We start from the raw sequence: 16,649 nt of genomic DNA, 5'->3' as shown, positions 1-16,649 counted from the left end.
TAAAATGGGGATTGGCCTTTCTGAGATGGCCTGGGTGCAACTCTAGGCCTTGCTGACAGACGGACCTTAGAGACTGGAGACTCGGGAGTTGGGGCCATCTCCCAGGGCGGGGGTGGGCGGACAGGGGACGACAGCTGTGTGGGAGTCTCCAGCCAACCTGTTGGCATCTACGCCGTGTGACATACTGAGTGCTGTGTTGTGTGGATGGGAGACTTGGGTAACTTGACCTAGAGCAACTCCCTGTCATTGGGAGATAAGATACCTCAAAAACAAGTTAGGGAAAGGCTGACCAGCTGGGTGGGGCCGTGGGAGTCCTGGGGCCCCGGCTAGGCGTCTGGAGACCTGTGAATCCAGCCTCTACCCCTCTTCCACTTGCTGAGTGGCCTGGGCAGGCCCCACTCCTCCCTGCCTCTCCTGGTCCCGAGCCTGTGACCCTATGAGCTCATCCTGAGACCCTGCACACCATCCAAGTGGATTGCTGAGCACTGACTATGCGCTGGTGGTCGTAGCTGCAGAACTGGATGAAACAATGAAGGTCAGTTTGGAGGAAGTAGGATTCAGAGAGGCAGCTTGTCCTGGTAAAAAGAAGAGGGGTCTCACGGTCCAGTGGGCCTGTCTGGTGCTCTGAGCCTGGATTTCCTCTTTCTCTCTCTCTAGGTTGTTTGAAGAGAGAATGAGTTAACATAGGTAGGTGGCTGGAACACAGAGGCACTTAAACGGTTCTAACGAGCAAGTCTTGGAAGTTATCGAGACCGAGGCAGGCACTTTCTCGGCCAGTGGGAGGGAGTAGGTGGCACGGACTGTAGAAGACGTCTTGACCTTGGAGCGATGGCTTTGCTTTTAGACAGCCCTGGCCTGTCAGTGGGCAGGGTCACAGTCTATCTGTTCCTGCAATGGCATGGTTTTTCCCTCCCCAATTATCGGCCTATGCAGGGAGATGGTAAAAGCAGTGCCCATTTCTGGGCACATGTCCAAATGGCCATCAAGAGGGCTCCATGGAGGAAAGTCTATTTCAAGAGCACATTAAATGCACAGAGAGAAATTGAGAGAGAAGGCAGAGATTCGCAAGCTACGAGAAGGCAGGTCGTGTTGGGGGCACTTCTGGCTGCTGGGCCCTGAAACACGTTTAGAGAAGCCTACCTCATGGGACAGGTAGATGAATTCTTGAAGAAGCCTCAAATTCTTCTTTAGAACAAAGTGAGGTAGAATGAATTACTCACTTGCTGAATTGATAAATGAAGGCCACCTCCCTTCCCCCAATACTGTGGTTCTTCATGGTCACCAGATGCTGCCACATCTGGTTTCTTATCTCGTCCTCAGTACAGCCCTATGTGTGACCATGGTTTTCCATTTCTCAGGTGAGGGCACGGAGGCCCAGAGAGAACATGTGACTTGCGTAAGGCTGCAGAGTCAGAATTTGAATCAAGGATGCAGGACCTGACTAGACAGGCTGGGGTGTTCTGACCCGCGAGGCCTTTGCCCAAGATAGCATGGGATGTTGTGAGCACTGCCCTGGGAATCCTGAGATCAGATCCATTGCCAAATCGCCACATGTCCCCAGCCAAGCAAACCATCTTCCTGGGCCTCAGTTTCCCTACTTGCAACATGAAGCTTGGTTTAGAATTATGGGGAAAATACTTGGGGCGTTTGTCTTAATGGGCAGTCCTAAAACGGAAGCACCATGGTTATATTTCTCGAGCACCTACTATGTGACAGTATTGTCCCATTTAATCTGCCTCCTGAGGGAGGGCCATTGTCTCATCTTACAGAGCAGAACCCCAGACTCAGCGAGGGGACCTGTCTACAATTCTGAGCAAATCTGGAGACATTGGAATCCCTGCTGGCAGCACTCTGGGCCTCACCATCTTTTGAGAGCTACAAGCTTCCTGAGCCTCAGTTTCTCCATCAATAAAAATCGAGAGGCATCTGCCTGTCACGTTCCAGACCTCTCTGGGGCACGGTAACAAGACCCTCCCTGCAGGGCTGTGTAAGGGTTAAATGATTAGCATGTGTAGAGCACTGACATTGCCTGGCCTGTAGCAGGTGGAGCCTCTGAACCAGTCAATGCTCCCAGCCCTCCCTGGGCACCTGCCGGGGAGTCCTGCCCTCCCTCAGAGAGCTGATTCCATTGCTCAGAGGCAGGATCTGCGTGTGGAGGTGTGGAAACTCCCAGATGATTCTAATGTGTAGTCACCGGCGGTAAAAAGATGGTTCTGCTTTAGCTACTCATCCTGCAGATGGGTAAGCTAAGTTGTCTGGGGCACAGCCTTTCCTTCTCTGCGACTTAATTTCTTCTCTTGTAAATAACCACCGTCCCTTGCTGCCCCCACCCTTTGGGGCCAGTCTGACCTCCTGAGCCTTGGTTTCCCCATCTGTGAGGAGAAATGCCGGTGAGATGCTGTCCCACCTGTGGACTGGCCGCCTTCCAGACTCCAAAGACCGACAGAAGCTCACGTGCTCCAGCCTGCAGCCCTACATCAACACCGCTCTTCCCCTGCAGTCTCCAGACAAGGTTTAGTTTCCTAACGCATGGGCTCCTTGTTGGGGAAACATGAGAACAGAGGCTCCCATCATGGCTGCCCCTTCCTGCTGTCCTGAGCTGCCTGGGTGTGAGGTCTGTCAGCCCTGAACCTCTGAGAAAATATTTAGGCAGTAACCCAAGCCTTGGCCACCTGCTTTCCCTGCAAACGTGCAATTAATCACCTGGACACGCTCTGCCCTATGTCCAGTCTCAGGAACGATGCCGGCATGGCGGGCCCCACTGCTGCCTGTGTGGGCATGAGACAGCTGCTGTCTCAGCTTGGGCCTGAGAAGCCTTTGGAGGTTGTGCAGCCCAGCCCTTGACCCAGGGGCAGGACTGCTTCATAGCATCCTGCCCACTGTTGCTTGCACACCCCCAGGGATGGGGAGCTCGCTTCATCCCAAAATAGTCCATTCTACTTTAGAGGGCTTTGCCTTTTAGAAATCTGAAATTTGCCCCTCAGCCCCACTCCCTGGGGTCCCAGCCTACTTGGGGGTCTCCCAGTACTGTCAGCACCCTCTCTTCAGGGCATTCTGCTGAGCTCTGGGGTTGTGTTCAAGGTCCCCCCCACCTCACCTCGTCCCCGAGTCTCCCGTACTCTGCAGCCACCTTCAGGTGTGAGGTGAGCAGACTTCTCCCTGTCCTGGCCCTTGTTCTGCACAGACTTTTATTTGTCACTGGCAAATTAACCCAAAGAACCAACTGCGTTCCAGGCCCTGTGTTGGGCCCTGGGGACATAAGGCCTCCAACACAGGTCCTGCTGTGACAAGACAGTCCTACGGCAAAGGTGAATTTGGGCCCCAGACCGTCCTCCAGAGCGCTAGCCTGAACTTGCCTCCTGTACCCATCTAGGCTGCCAGACAAGCAAGAAAACCCCGGCCTGGCCACACTGGGGCTGGGTCAGCTTTTTTCTGGAAGATTTCAAACATACTTGAAAGTACAGAGAATATAATATAATGAGCCACAGAAAATAGTATAATGGGCCCGTCCTCCAGCTTTAGCATCGTCAACTCGAGGCAAAGCCTGTTTCCATCCCCTCCATGCACTCTCTTCCAAATTATGCTGAAGCCTGGTTGCCCCAGTTCTTTGCTCTGCCCTAAAATCACCCACTGGACCAAATCCACCACCGTGTCCCCCGCTCCCTGGCCCTGTGGGAGCTCAAGCAGCTCCCTCCCTCCTGTAGAGACTGGGACACATCTCCTGGGTGGTAAAGCCTGGCACGTGGCTTCCTGGAGGCCTGATTCCTCACCAGCCCCTTGACAGGCCTTCTGCTCGGCCTGCTGCACCACAGGCCTGGGGCCCCTGGGAATAAATCGAGTTTTGGCTCCAGAGCCGCAGGGCTGATGAGAGCGGGCCTTTCCTTCCTGGTTCACGTTCCGATGGCGTTTCCCTTCAGAGACACGATCACTGAGAAACCTATAAATCCCTGGCAGGGCTGACGGCCCAGGCGAGTATATAAATCAGGACTTGTAAAAGCCTAATGATTCCCCCCGGACGGTGAAGGGAGTGCGCCAAAACTCCTCAGGCTGCTCCCCTGGACCCCAGTCAGCAGGGGAGGGTGGGCCGGGCGCTGGTGCCACAGACCTGGTCTGGAATTCCAGTTCTGCCCTCACTCTCTTGGTGGCCTCAGTTCTTTCCTCCGCAAAATGGGCTTAATTGCACATACCTTGTGGAGTGTCATGACGATGTCACGTAGGTTCTCTCGGAGCCATAAAGCACGGATGCTGTCATTTTTCAGGCCGACTGACAGGAGGCGGTGGACACAGTGTAGGCTGGGGACCGGGGAGCTTGGGTTGTCCCCTGTGGGTCACTGACCTGCTCTGTAACTTTGGTTGTGTCACTTTGCTTGGAAAACAAGGGGTTGGACGGGGTGGGGAGTTCAAAAATGATTGTTGTGGCCCTAATCTGCACGAGGTTCTGTGCAGATGGGCCCTGGTTCCCTTGCTCCTGGCTCTCATGCTCCACTAATGTATTCAACAAACAAGTACGGAGCACCTACTATGTGCTGCGGGGGCTGGGCAGTCAGCGATGAGGAGGGCAGAGCAGGATCCACCTCCCGGGGCCCATGGTCCAGGGGGAGCTCCCCCTGCCCGCTCCCTTCACAGCAGCGGGCGGAGGGCATCCTGAGGGATAAAGCGGGCATAGCAACCCCAACTCCCCCCTTGCTTGGTGTCCCATTCTCCATGTCCCCTGGGTTTCTCCATCCATGGAGTGAGAGGGGGCGGTGCCGGTGGCCTCAGTGGGCTTCTTAGTTCTGATGGTCTGGGTCATGGGGGACCCCGACGGCCAGCAGCAACAGAGACTCTGGAGGCAGAGGGAGTCCAGGCAGATCCAGGAATGGGGAATCCCTGTGCCCAGCATTAAGGGACCCTGGGCCTGGTCATGAAGGGCAGAAGGGGAGGTCTTGAGACCCACTCTCCCCAGAGACCCCTGGCAGGTGGCTGAGGAGGGGGTCAAGTGACCACAGACCCCTGCCCCAAAGGCCTGTCTCACCAGCACTCTTCCCCTTTTTGGCCTCCCCTCCTCGTAACCACTAGGGCTCTATGTTGCCTTAGGCCCCAGACAATGAGGCAAGAGTCAGTCAGGAGGGGGACAAGGCAAGGAGAAGAGGGGCACAGAAGACAGACCTGCAGTTTAAAGAGGGCAAGGGAAAGACAAACAGAAGAAAAAGAGACACGGGGAGTGAACTTGGAGGGGCAGAGGAAGGGGGTAAGGAGAGAACTGGGAGGGGGACAAAAGGGCACAGCAGAGATGGGGAGACAGAGGGAGGGCTGGAGGGGCAGAGAGCTGCTAGGGGACCAGGGGTAGCAGTGAGGGGGAAGCAGAGAGGAACAGGGAGGAATGGAAGACAGAGGAACAGGGAATAGAAGACAGAGGGACAGGGGGACAGAAGACAGAGGGACAGGGGACACAAGACAGGACAGGGGGAGATGGAAGACAGAGGGCCTCTGATGGAGATGGGGACAGGGCAGGTGGGGGGCAGGCCCATATGAGCCTGGACTGGACGGAGGGCAGGGCTGCAGGGGCCACCTGGAGTGGCTGGGCTGGAAGGGCAGTGTGGTCCCCTGGCAGGGCTGGGCACCGTGCCGGTACCCTGGGTCCCCCTTTAGGGGCTTTCGGGCAGACTTAGCTCCACTGCCCTACAGACCCTGCAGGGCCCAAAGCCTGGGGCCTCTCCAGGTAAGAAGTGCCACCTGACCCAACACCCCCTGTGTGAGGGTTGGCAGTAATCACTCCGCCCTGTGACAGCACCGCACTCCTAGCTGCAGTCCCTGGCACTCGGGCAGAGCTCAGGAGGGGCCTCGGTGCTCAGTGCTTTCTAAACAAGGGACGAAGCATGGCTGAGAAGGGAGCTCGGATCCAGTCTCTCGGCGGGTCCTGCCCCAGGGGCCCACCGGCTACTGTGCCCACTCGACCAGGATGGAGACCTGCAGGCGTCTGGGAGGAAGGCCTCCTGGTGCCAAGAGGAGGAGCGGAGGCTCAGAGGAGACCCCAGCAGGGGAAGGGAACAGTCACATTTACAGCTTAGGGGCACAATAAAAGCTGCTATTACTGAATCCCTACTGTGTGCCGAGCCTTTGTCTCCAGCTCACTTGTCTGTCTTTTTCTTTTGTTTGTCTTTGCCTTTGTCCCCCTTTCTCCCTCTCTCTGTCTCTCAGAAACTAAATGGGATCCAACTGCTGGCTCCCTGTGTGTTCTCCTGCTCACGGCTCAGCCCTTTCATTATTAATAGAAATATGTCCTCATTGTACAGCTTAATTCTGCTTATCTGGAGTGGATTAAGTGCTTACAATGACATGCAGTATTGATTCCTGAGCATCCCTGTTAAAGGAATTTTGCCACGACCTAATTAGTTCCATAAAACCAGTGGAGGATGGGACGAGGGGGCCAGGGGAGCCTGGGAGTCAGGAGTCCTGGGTCCTCATCCCTGATGACATTAGGGATGCTGTGTGACACGAGATCAGAATCTCCCCACTGCGGGCCTGGACTTGGCCTGCTCTGGGAGCCAGAGGTGGGAGCCAAGTGCCCAGAGTCCTCCAGGGTAGGAAGTGCGGTGGGTGACAGCATGTGCTCCGGAGCCTGATCCCCAGGTGTGAATCCCTGCTCTCCCACCCGCTGGCTGTGCGGCACGGACACGTTACTTCCCTTCACGGTCCCTCAGTCTCTGCATCTGTAAAGTGGGGTAACCGTCAGGCCCTGGCAGGAAACAGACGGCCCTCTGAGTGGGGCGGTTGAGGAGGGTTTAAGGAGAGGACTCTGTACAACGGTGGGGGCCAGTGGCAGGCAAATGAGGGACAGTGCGGGGTCTGACTTTCCTAAGAGTGAGAGCAACTCCAGCCCCAGCCCATGCCTGAAGAGGGAGGACAGGGGGCCGCTGCTGTGACCTGCAGTGTGGAGAGGGCCACCTGACTGGAGCCGGGACCTTGCGTGAGAATGGGGCCTGCCCAGGGACTCTTGCTCTCCGCCCGCACCCCAAGCTGGGCTCCTCATTGGCTGGAGCCAGCTGGGAGCCAGAGGGAAGGGCTGACAGGTCAGCCCTAGACACGGAGTAGCACTCGCGGCCTCCCTCGGTCGCGGGGAGAGAGCAGGCACGCACACAGGGTGCAGTCTTGGTTCTGTCACCACTTGACTGGATGGCTTCTCTGAACCCCAGTTTCCCACTATGTAAAGAGGGATTGGCTAGATCTTTCCATCTGGTTTGCCTACCTAACCCAGCCACATGGAACACAGAGGTGTTCCTTTGACCTGGCTCTGAATCCTGACTGCTCGCCCGCAGCTAAAGGGGGCTAGGAAGATCCTCGTAGAGCTGCTGGAGGAGGAGGGCCCGGCACGCAGTAGGCATGCAGTACACGTGACTTCCCTTGTTTCATTTCACTTCGGCGGCGACGAGGCAGAAATTTTCCTGGAGGACTTTTCTTTTACCAGGTGACCTTCAGGGGGACACGGTGAGATGCAGGACAGCGTCCAGGCCATCTGCACAGGCCTGGATGATGGGGAGGGAGACGGGCAGGGGGTGAGCCCTGGTGCCCTCAGAAGTGGTTTCCTCTCCCCCCTCCCGGACCTCTCGGTGCGGGGTGGATGTCTGTGTACCTGGGATGCTGTCTGCAGCCTGGCCCAACCGCGGGCCAGAATTTAAGTGCGTTCTTCCGCCAGCTGAGAAGTCAGTGCAGAGAACAAAGGTCTAGTCAGGTGATCCGGGCTCCAATTTTAGCCCTAGCCTTGGTCGGCTCACCTGCCTTGCAGCGCGGTCCTGGGACTAGCACATGGTGGGGGCCGCGTGAGGTGGGTGCCCATCCCCGCTGACGGAATCCAGGGCCTGGGCTGGTTTCCGAGCCTCGCACACCGGCTCTGTTACACACCCCTCCGCCACGCGGCTAGTCTTGGCCTCTACTCTGCTGGCTCACAGGCAAAACTAGGCCCCCATGACTCGTTTCCAGTTTTTAATGTTTTTCTTGTAAAACCCAAAATATAAAACTGGAAGGGGAATGGAAAACAAGTTCTGTACATTTTATATACACGAGGTCTGTGATTTCAAAACCATTGGGGAGGAAAAAAAGGAAGGCATAGTCAAGGGAATGTCGGGGGGTCACGGATCCTGACGGGTACCTCTGAGCACCCAGCTCGGGCTCAGGCGATTGTCCCTGGCCAGCGCAGGGCAGCCGCCGCAGACCCAGCACCCTGAGTTTGTGGGGAACCTTGGCCTGGCGGCTCAGGCTGGGTGCACAGAGAGTGGGGACAGATGGCAAGTGGGCAAGGTAGTGTCTGCGATGGAGGGAGGACAGGTGCAGGCTGGGCCTTCCTTCAGGTGTCTGCGTAGATGGACGGGATGTGACTCAGGCAGTGGTCAAAGGCCCCATTGGGGAAGAAGCCGCAGTCCTCAGGGCCACTGGACACAATGTCTTCAGATGGCTGTGGTGGCAGTGCTGTGGGGCATGGGGCTTCGGCCAGGGCCTCGTAGCCTGTGGGTGTGGGAGGGAACAGGGTCCGGGCTGGAGGATGCAAGGGCTATGGTTTGTCATCTTCTCCCAGCCCCCTGACCCCACCTTCCTGTCCAGGGTCCCTTCACACAGTATCCCTTCAGTGGGGCCTGCTCGGAGCCTCTGCTCTTCCGGACAGGGGAGCTGCTGGGTGGGAGGAGGTGCTCCAGGCCTTGCACTGCCAAGGGACCGGGGGAAGCTGGACAGACAGCCGGCTGGCTCGGAGCAGTCCGTCACCCAGCGCTGGACTATAGGGCCGAATGTGGGGGAGGGTGGGATGGGCTATCACAGCTCTTGTACTCGGGGGCTGGGCCCCTCCTGGCAGAGCAGCACAGCCCAACCCCACCCTTTCAGGTTCCTTCACCCCACCAGACACGAGAAATCCAAAGAAGGGACCAGCACTAACTGGGCTCTTACCAAGGTTTCACTAAAGTCTTATCTCCCTTCAGTCACAACAATCCTGTGAGGTAGGAGTCATTATTCTATATTATAACCGAGAAGATGGGCTGAGAGAGGCCAAGACACTTGCCTGAGGTCATATTGCCAGTAAGTGGGGGAACTGGGATTTGAACCCAGATCCATTTGGCCCTGAGACACCTGGTTCTTCCATTGGACATGCTCTGCTGCTCAGAGGCCCTTACCCTGGAGGGGCCTGGAGAGGTTGTCTTATCCAGTCCCTGCCCTAAGGGCTCTGTCCCTGAGTTGCTGTCACAAATCCGCGTAGCCCATGACAGGCAGGCCTCAGTCTTCCCATCTGTGCAGTGGGATCACGACGAACTACTACCCCGAGGCCCCACAGCCCCACCCTATCAGTCTGGATCAATCCCGCGTGTCTATTCTCAGCCTGGCAGAGGACATACAGGCAGATGCATGGGGCCTGGGACGGGCACTGAACGCCGGGCTGCCACCCAGATAGCAGGGGAGACGGGAGGCCCGAAGAATCCACCACCCTGGTGTGGGGGCATGGAAGCTGCCTCTTGCCCATGAGAGTTACCTATTTCTGCTGCTAAACCCCAAGAAAGCTCGCCGCAGGCCGGATGGAGCAGGGGGAGGATGAGGTGGTGAGCCAGCAGTGCCGGGAACAGCAGCCAGGGCCTCATCGCACACCAACCCACGCATGTGCACACGCGGAACACGCCCCACCCACCCGCACACACCCTGTGATCGGCACACATCTGCCTATGGTGCATGTATGTGACCCGCGTCCACCTACAGACACACCTACACCACGGTTGAACACAGTCTGTGCACACAGGGGTCATGGGATGGATAACACACAATGTGTCCACACAGACGGGACCACAAACACGTGACAAAAGAAGACGTATGTGGACGTGAGAACCTGTGTGTGAACAGGAACACATGGACCCTCACGCAGATGGACCCACAGGTTTCTGCATGCTTGTCTGTGGCCTCATTACTGTCCCTATGTCCTTAATCCTCGATCCCCGGCTGCACACACCCAGAGCTGCCCAAGGGGCCTCTGGCACAGGGTCTCAGGCTCCCCTTTGTCTGGGGCCCCCAGCCTGCCCAGAACTTATAACTTCCAGCTGGACCCAGGCCTGGAGGCTGACTCGGGGTGGAGCTGGGCTTGGGGAACTCAGGGAGGGTCTGGCCGGCCCGCCCCCCACCCCCAACCCGATGCCCCTGCTCTGATCAGCACTGGCCCCGCTGGTCTGAGCCTGATTCCACCCTGGGCTGTGCAAAGCCCTCCCTCTCACTGGGTTTCTCCACCCCAGCCAGGGGGCATTACGTGGGGAAGGCCCAGGGCCCTGTAGGGGACACGGATGCAGCACAAGGAACAAGCACAACCTCTAGGTCCTGTCTTTCCCGGTAGGGTGGCCTCTCTGGCCTCATTTTCTTTATTTGTTAAAGAGAGATCAGTATTTGTCTCTTTCCCTGCTGTCTCCCCAGGGTCCACAACTGTGTACATACTCTGTGCTCACTAAATATTTAAAGGGAAACCTCAACTAGCCTTCAAGCGCCCAGTTTGAGTCTTCTGTCTTCAGAAACCTGCCAGAGTCCAGACACGTATCACACACCTGCTGTGTGACAGTGTGGAAGAAACACTGACATCGGAGGTAGACAGGGTGCAAATCCCAACTCTGTGGGGTCCTGGGACCTGTGTGAGCCTTTATTTCCCTTTCTGTAAAATGGAGAGGACTCTGCCCCTCTGGGCTGTCCCAAGGCTTCAGGACAATGTGCACAAGTACCCAGCACAGGGCTGGGCCTTGGTAGGTGGCCAGGGAAGAGAGGCGTGCAAGTGGGGCTCACCTGTGGCAGGTAAAGGTGCGCTGAGGCTGTGGTAGCCATTAGGCCGCAGGGGGTTGAAGCCGTGGGCTTCCCCGGCCAGACTGTCCCCACTGGCTGCTGGCTCGGCCGTCCGGTAGCAGTCACCATAGGGGAAGCAACTTTGGATGGAGTGGAAGCTGCCCTGGTACCCTGCAAAGGGAGGCGGCAGGGGATGCGTTAACAAAGGAAAACCGCCCAGGGCAGAGAGGGGACCATCCCGCTGCACTGTCCAGCCTCCCGCATTGTCCTATCCAGGCACGGTGGGTGCAAAGCAGAGAAGAGAACCCCAGGGTGGAGAAGGTGCCAGGGGTCCTGGGCCCCTTTCCCAGCTCTGTCTGGCACCGGAGGGGGTAGGGCGAGGCAGCCTCATGTGGCTGCGCTGGACTTTGTGGCTGACATAGTGCTCTGAGGGAGGGGACCATTGGCCCTCCATCCCCACCTCCTGAGATGCCCGCTCACTCACCTCCTCCAAGCAGCAGGCTGTACCCACCCCCCTGCCAGTGTAGATGCTGTTCCCTCCGCTGGGAGAGCCCTGCGATGCCTTGTCAATGGGACAAACGCTTCCTCACCCCTTAGGTGGAATTTCCTCCAGGAAGTGCCCCGGACAAGGTATGTCGGGTCACCCGACTCCTGGTTTCTCTCACGGTGGCCCTCAGTGCCCTCCGTCATTCCGAGTCCCCGCCTCCCTGCCCTAGGTCAGTACCTTGTTCCTCCTGGACACTGGAGGAGTCAGTGGAGGTATACGGAGAGGCCCTCAGCCAGAGCTTACCTTGGGGACTGGGCAGAGGCGGGGGTGGAGGGCTCTGGAAAGGCGGGTAGGGTGGCTTGCTGGGGAGTGTGGGGAAGGGCTGGCCCCCTGGAGAATGACTCTGGGAGGATGGTGGCAATGGTGGTGGCCCAAGCCCCTTCAGTGGGCTGACCATAGGTGAGAGGAGGCCGGGTCCCAACCTGGAGAGAACAGAGATGGCCATCAGCAGGAGAGGCTCTGGGGGCAGTGTGTGGGGTGGGGAGTGGGGGCCAGAGGCATGGCTGCTGCTGCTTGCTTCCCTCTAGCAACGCTGAGCTCACTACCTGCTCCGCTCTGACTTAAGACAGTGCAGTTAGAAGAGGAAGCTTTTACTTCTGAGTTTGTTCAAACTGGAATTAAATGTTAAAGTCCTCTGAGCTTCAGAATCCAAAGGAATCAGTAAAGAACTTCTATCTGGCATTTAGGACTGGAAATCAGCAAGGAACACTGGTTATAAACATGGGCCTTGGAGTCGACAAAACTGTTTTCTACCCATCTGCTCTCACTGGCCACGTGACTTTGGGCAAGTTGCTTAATGTCTCTTAAAGCCTTGGTTTCCTCACAGTGTGGCTGTGTCTCCCCCTGGTGCACTTACTACTCTTATCACCCAGGGCTAACCACCAGCCTCCCCCACTGGATCCTGACACTCTCCCTCTGTGCTTGCTGCTCCGGCCGCCTCTGAAGGACAAGCCCAGGAGCAGGTGCACTGAAAGCTCTCGTGCTTCCTTAGCAGGAGAACATTCCATGGCACTTCCAGTCCCCACTTATTGAGCCTCTGTCTCGCCTCAGGCCCCATGAGAGAAGTTCTTGTGTCCGCCTCACAGATCAAAAAACCAAGGTTCAGAGAGGCTGCTCACCAACTCCTGGCCACACAGCACTGACCTCACAGGTTATGACAAGGGTAAAACTAAATAAATCAAAATAGACAAAGCACCCAAGATGACATCAGAGGTATTCTCAGCCACTCCACGAATCGTCATCGTTATTCTAAAGATGTGGGAAAGAAAACTAGAAGATAGGTCTGATGTCCAAGTTGGGCTTTATTCCCCTGCACAGTGTGCCTTCAGGGGCCTTCTGTCTCCATCCCTGGACATCTCCCCTCCACTTGCATACATCCTGTGATGGGGGGCTCACCACCTCCATTCATACAGAGCCTGAGGTGGTACAGGCCCAAGTCTGGGCTCTCTGGAAGCTCATGTTCTGAAACGCGGCTGTAGTAGTGTAGAGCTGTTTAGTTACCTTGAACCCAGCTGAGCCCATGTGGGTCATCTAACTGGACTGCATATCACTGTGAACTAGGTTCCTTCCTCACGCTGCCACCTAAGCCTCTGGAGTCTGTTCACAGGAACCAACATGGCCCTGAGGTCGGATGGACTTAGGGGCTCTTGGGACCAGGCTGAAGGCTCCTAGCCTACAAAGCACTTACATGCATTGCAGAAAGGGTGGGGGGTAGCTCAAAGAGTCCATCTTCTTGTTGGCATTTGGGATTTTGGACCATCCACATTAAAATATAGTATAAATTCAATGTCACAGCTGTAGGTGACCTTTTCAGGCCAGGAATATTACCCTTGCCTACCCTCTAAAACATGATGGGTTAAAGGGACAGATCAGTGCCTTTCTCTGAAACAGAGAAAGATTTGGAGAGAGGCCAGTGGGCTCCACGTCTGTAACTCTGCTGGGTCCCCATCTGCTCCCTCCAGCCTGGGCATCCTGACGTTTCTGCCCCTTGGCTGCACCGCCATCATTCATATGTCTGGAACCCCACCACTGTGAGTGTGCTGAAGACAGAGGGAGGGCCTTAGGCCTGGGTCCCTAGTCCAGAGCCCAACATCTAACACACTCTAGGTACCCCTCAACCTCAAGTTAATGAACTGAATCCTCATCGAAGCTCCATAAATTCTCATTATCGTCATCATTAACATTTTTAGGCCTCTCTCACAGGGCCGTCAAGTGGGACAGGGTCTACCACTGCAGTCTGTAAACTGTAGAGGGCTGTGCACAAGCTGTGTGTCCTCACAACAAGTTCTCTGGCTGAGGCCAGAGAGGCTGGGCCGTGGCGTGGCCAGGGGGGTGGGTCCTCCTTCAAGCCCTCTTCATGGGGTCCACTGGCCTTACGCCCACCCCATCCTGGCACCCATACACAGCTCTTCCCCGACTTCCTGATTGTCCCCTCCCCTGGGAGCTCGTGGGGAGGGCCAGGTCTCTGCCTCTGAGGCACTCTGTGCTTAGCACTGGGCCTGACACACAGCAAACAGCTGATAAATACTAACAAATGGGTTTCTTAATCACTTGGCTACAAAACCCAGAGATTAACAGCATTGCAGAATTAAGGAGAACCAGATCTGAAGGGGGAAAAAAACCACGCATTCCCAAAGTTTGTTTTTCCTGTCTCAAACCTGCCATAAATTCACATTTGCCACCTTCACAGCCAGTGAAATTAAACAGAACACGACTCTCCACAGCAGACGTGAAGGCTGAGGTTACGCTGCTCTACCTGAACTCTTTAAAAGGAAAAAAAGATCATCTGGAGCTCCTCTTCTGAGTCATGCAAATGATTCCTAAATCAAATATTTTTGCTTCAATTGGAACCTATAAAAATTAATATAAAACCTCACTGGCTTGGCAGACTGAGGGCTTCATACCTCGTATGGGGCTTGGGGAAAAAAAAAAAAAAACTGCCCTATTCGGCGTCTAATCTGAGCCAGGGTAAATAAATTTGGTCATGAAGTCAGGCCCTCTTAGCATATTTTTGAGTGAATCAGATAATTCTGTCAAGCTATTTAAACGTCCCAGCAAACCACCGGGGAGCCGCGAGTGGCCTTCCCTGTTGACTTTGGCAGGAAGGGGAGGCTGAAGGCCTTTTCCCCGTCTTGCCTCTCTTCTCAGGGGCTGAAAAAAGAAACCCATTCAAGCCGGGCCCGGGCCTGGGCCTGGTGTCGGGCTTGAGGGCCCTCCTCTCCTGCAGCCCAGCCCAAGGAGCCGAGGCGCCTGGCTGTTGGGATGACCCGAGCCCTCGCTCCCACTCCCGTAGGCAAGGGCAGGCGGATGGCGGGCCCCGCTGTCCTGGTCTTGTCATCACTCTGCCTCTCGCTGCAGGAATTCTTGACCGGCACTTATGCAGGCGGCAGGCGGGTGATGAATGAGGCAGAGCAGAGAGCATGGGCCTGAGCGGGGAAAGGCCTGTGTGGTTTATTTTTCCTTGGTTGGAGATGTTTTGGGGCCGGCTGGTGGGTGAGCAGGTGGCCTGAGCCGGTGGGTGGGGAGGTGGGTAGTGTCCGTGGAACCTGTCCCAGATGACACATACAATGCCAGGCATGTGTATTTCAGTCATGGCTGATCCTCAGCACCTTCTTAGAGGAGGGTATTTTAATACCTATTTTTTTTTTTTTTATTTTTTTTTTCAACGTTTTTAATTTATTTTTGGGACAGAGAGAGACAGAGCATGAACGGGGGAGGGGAAGAGAGAGAGGGAGACACAGAATCGGAAACAGGCTCCAGGCTCTGAGCCATCAGCCCAGAGCCTGACGCGGGGCTCGAAGTCACGGACCGCGAGATCGTGACCTGGCTGAAGTCGGACGCTTAACCGACTGCGCCACCGAGGCGCCCTTTAATACCTATTTTACAGAGGAAGAAACTGAGGCTCAGGGAGGGCTGGTTCTCTGGGCCCCCCTTTGAGCCCCATCAGGCAGCCTCTTCGTGCCTCTCCCCCCACTCACAGTCTTCCCACTTTCCCTGCTCCATGAACAGCACTTCTGCCTCCCCAGGGGCTCATCTCTGGTGGCTCCTCCCTCCTCCTCTCCCCGCCCAGTGGGAGTTTCCCCAGCCCTGCTTATGCTCTGTCACTAATGCCTCCTGGTGTTCCTCCTCCCCACCCACCAGCCCTGGCCCAGGCTGCCATCCACCCACATTTGATGCCTGCCCTGGCAACCAGCCCCACACTGCAGGCTGCACTCTCCTCTCCGGACTGACCACATCCCTGCTCGGCACCCTTCGGATACACTCCTGCCGCAGGCCTCGTGATCTGGCCCTAGCAACCTCCCTCCTGAGCTTGTCACCCCACACGAAGGTTCATGTTTCCCAGAACACGCCAAGCTCTCACCATGTCTACACTCTCACTGCTAGTCCCTCCCAATCTCTCCACTCGGTCAACTCCTACTTAACCTCGGAGGCCCGGCTTAGCATCTCCTCCAGGAAGCCTTCCCTGACGTCCTCCAGCTCACTGGGTTCTCCTCTGGGCTTCCACAGCCCCTTCTGCTTCTTCCCTCAGAGCACTTGTCCCGCGTGGTCAATCCCTGCGGCTCTATCTCCCCTCCTCATGGTGAGCTCCTCCAGGACTGGGCTCATCGGCGGCTCCAGCACCGGGCCCAGGGCCTGCCCACACCAAGGACGCAGGAACCGGACACCGAATGAATGGATGAGTGAGTAGCAGAAGGAGCCTAGTTCGGAGTCCTGGGCCACAAACTTGGTGATGAAGCCGGGCTGGTCCCAGGCACAGGCAGGCCAATGCCAAGGCTAAGGCTGTGGCCTTAGGGAGGAAGGGCAGAGGAGGAGGAGGCAGGTACTGAGGTCAGGCCTTGGGGGCCAAGTCTGATCAAGTCCTGCTAGCGATAAGTGAAAGTGGCAGGCAAGGCAGGCGGTGGGGCTATGTGACCTCCCTCTGCCCATCTGCAAGGAAAACAGATTCTGGCAGCATTAGGGACCAGCAATTAGCACATTTACCATTTCCAGCCAATTAAGCGGCCACAATGGGAACCACATTGAATACAGAAAAGGCTACTCCTCTCTGCAGTGATCATACAGCAAGGGCCCCGGGACAGCCCGGCAGGCTGAACCATGATCACGGCTGCAGCGGCCAGAAGTGGGGGTGAGGGCAGGATGAGCACCTCTGGTGTGGGCAGCGGGCAGTCTGCTCACCAAACGCATGGTCTGAGCCGAAGAGAAGCCAGGATGAGACTCCCAAGGAGGCCTGGTACAGCAGTCCGGAATGCGGTGCGGGTGCACAGCGTCTTCCCACGGCTGCGCTCACAGGGGAGGCGCACACGAGGGGAGGCGGCACAAAGTTCAGATGCCA

At 56.5% G+C, this 16,649-nt stretch overlaps 1 protein-coding gene across 2 annotated transcripts in view; it reads right to left on the bottom strand.

Moving 5' to 3' along the window:
- Positions 1 to 7,949: 7,949 nt before the first annotated feature.
- The window catches only part of GLIS1 (GLIS family zinc finger 1), a 229,927-nt gene continuing 221,227 nt past the window's right edge, over positions 7,950 to 16,649 (bottom strand). For both annotated transcript variants that reach the window (XM_058717313.1, XM_058717314.1), the window contains exons 9-11: positions 11,561 to 11,739; positions 10,774 to 10,941; positions 7,950 to 8,481 (exon numbers count right to left, since the gene is read on the bottom strand). In XM_058717313.1, coding sequence (XP_058573296.1) covers positions 8,324 to 8,481; positions 10,774 to 10,941; positions 11,561 to 11,739 — 505 coding nt within the window. In that variant the 3' untranslated portion in view covers positions 7,950 to 8,323. The remainder of the gene's footprint in view (positions 8,482 to 10,773; positions 10,942 to 11,560; positions 11,740 to 16,649) is intronic.

This window comes from Neofelis nebulosa, chromosome 2, assembly GCF_028018385.1.
Source record: "Neofelis nebulosa isolate mNeoNeb1 chromosome 2, mNeoNeb1.pri, whole genome shotgun sequence".
Classification (NCBI taxonomy): domain Eukaryota; kingdom Metazoa; phylum Chordata; class Mammalia; order Carnivora; family Felidae; genus Neofelis; species Neofelis nebulosa.
The sequence above is the reverse complement of the archived record's forward strand: the minus strand, read 5'-3'. Positions and strand labels throughout refer to the sequence as shown.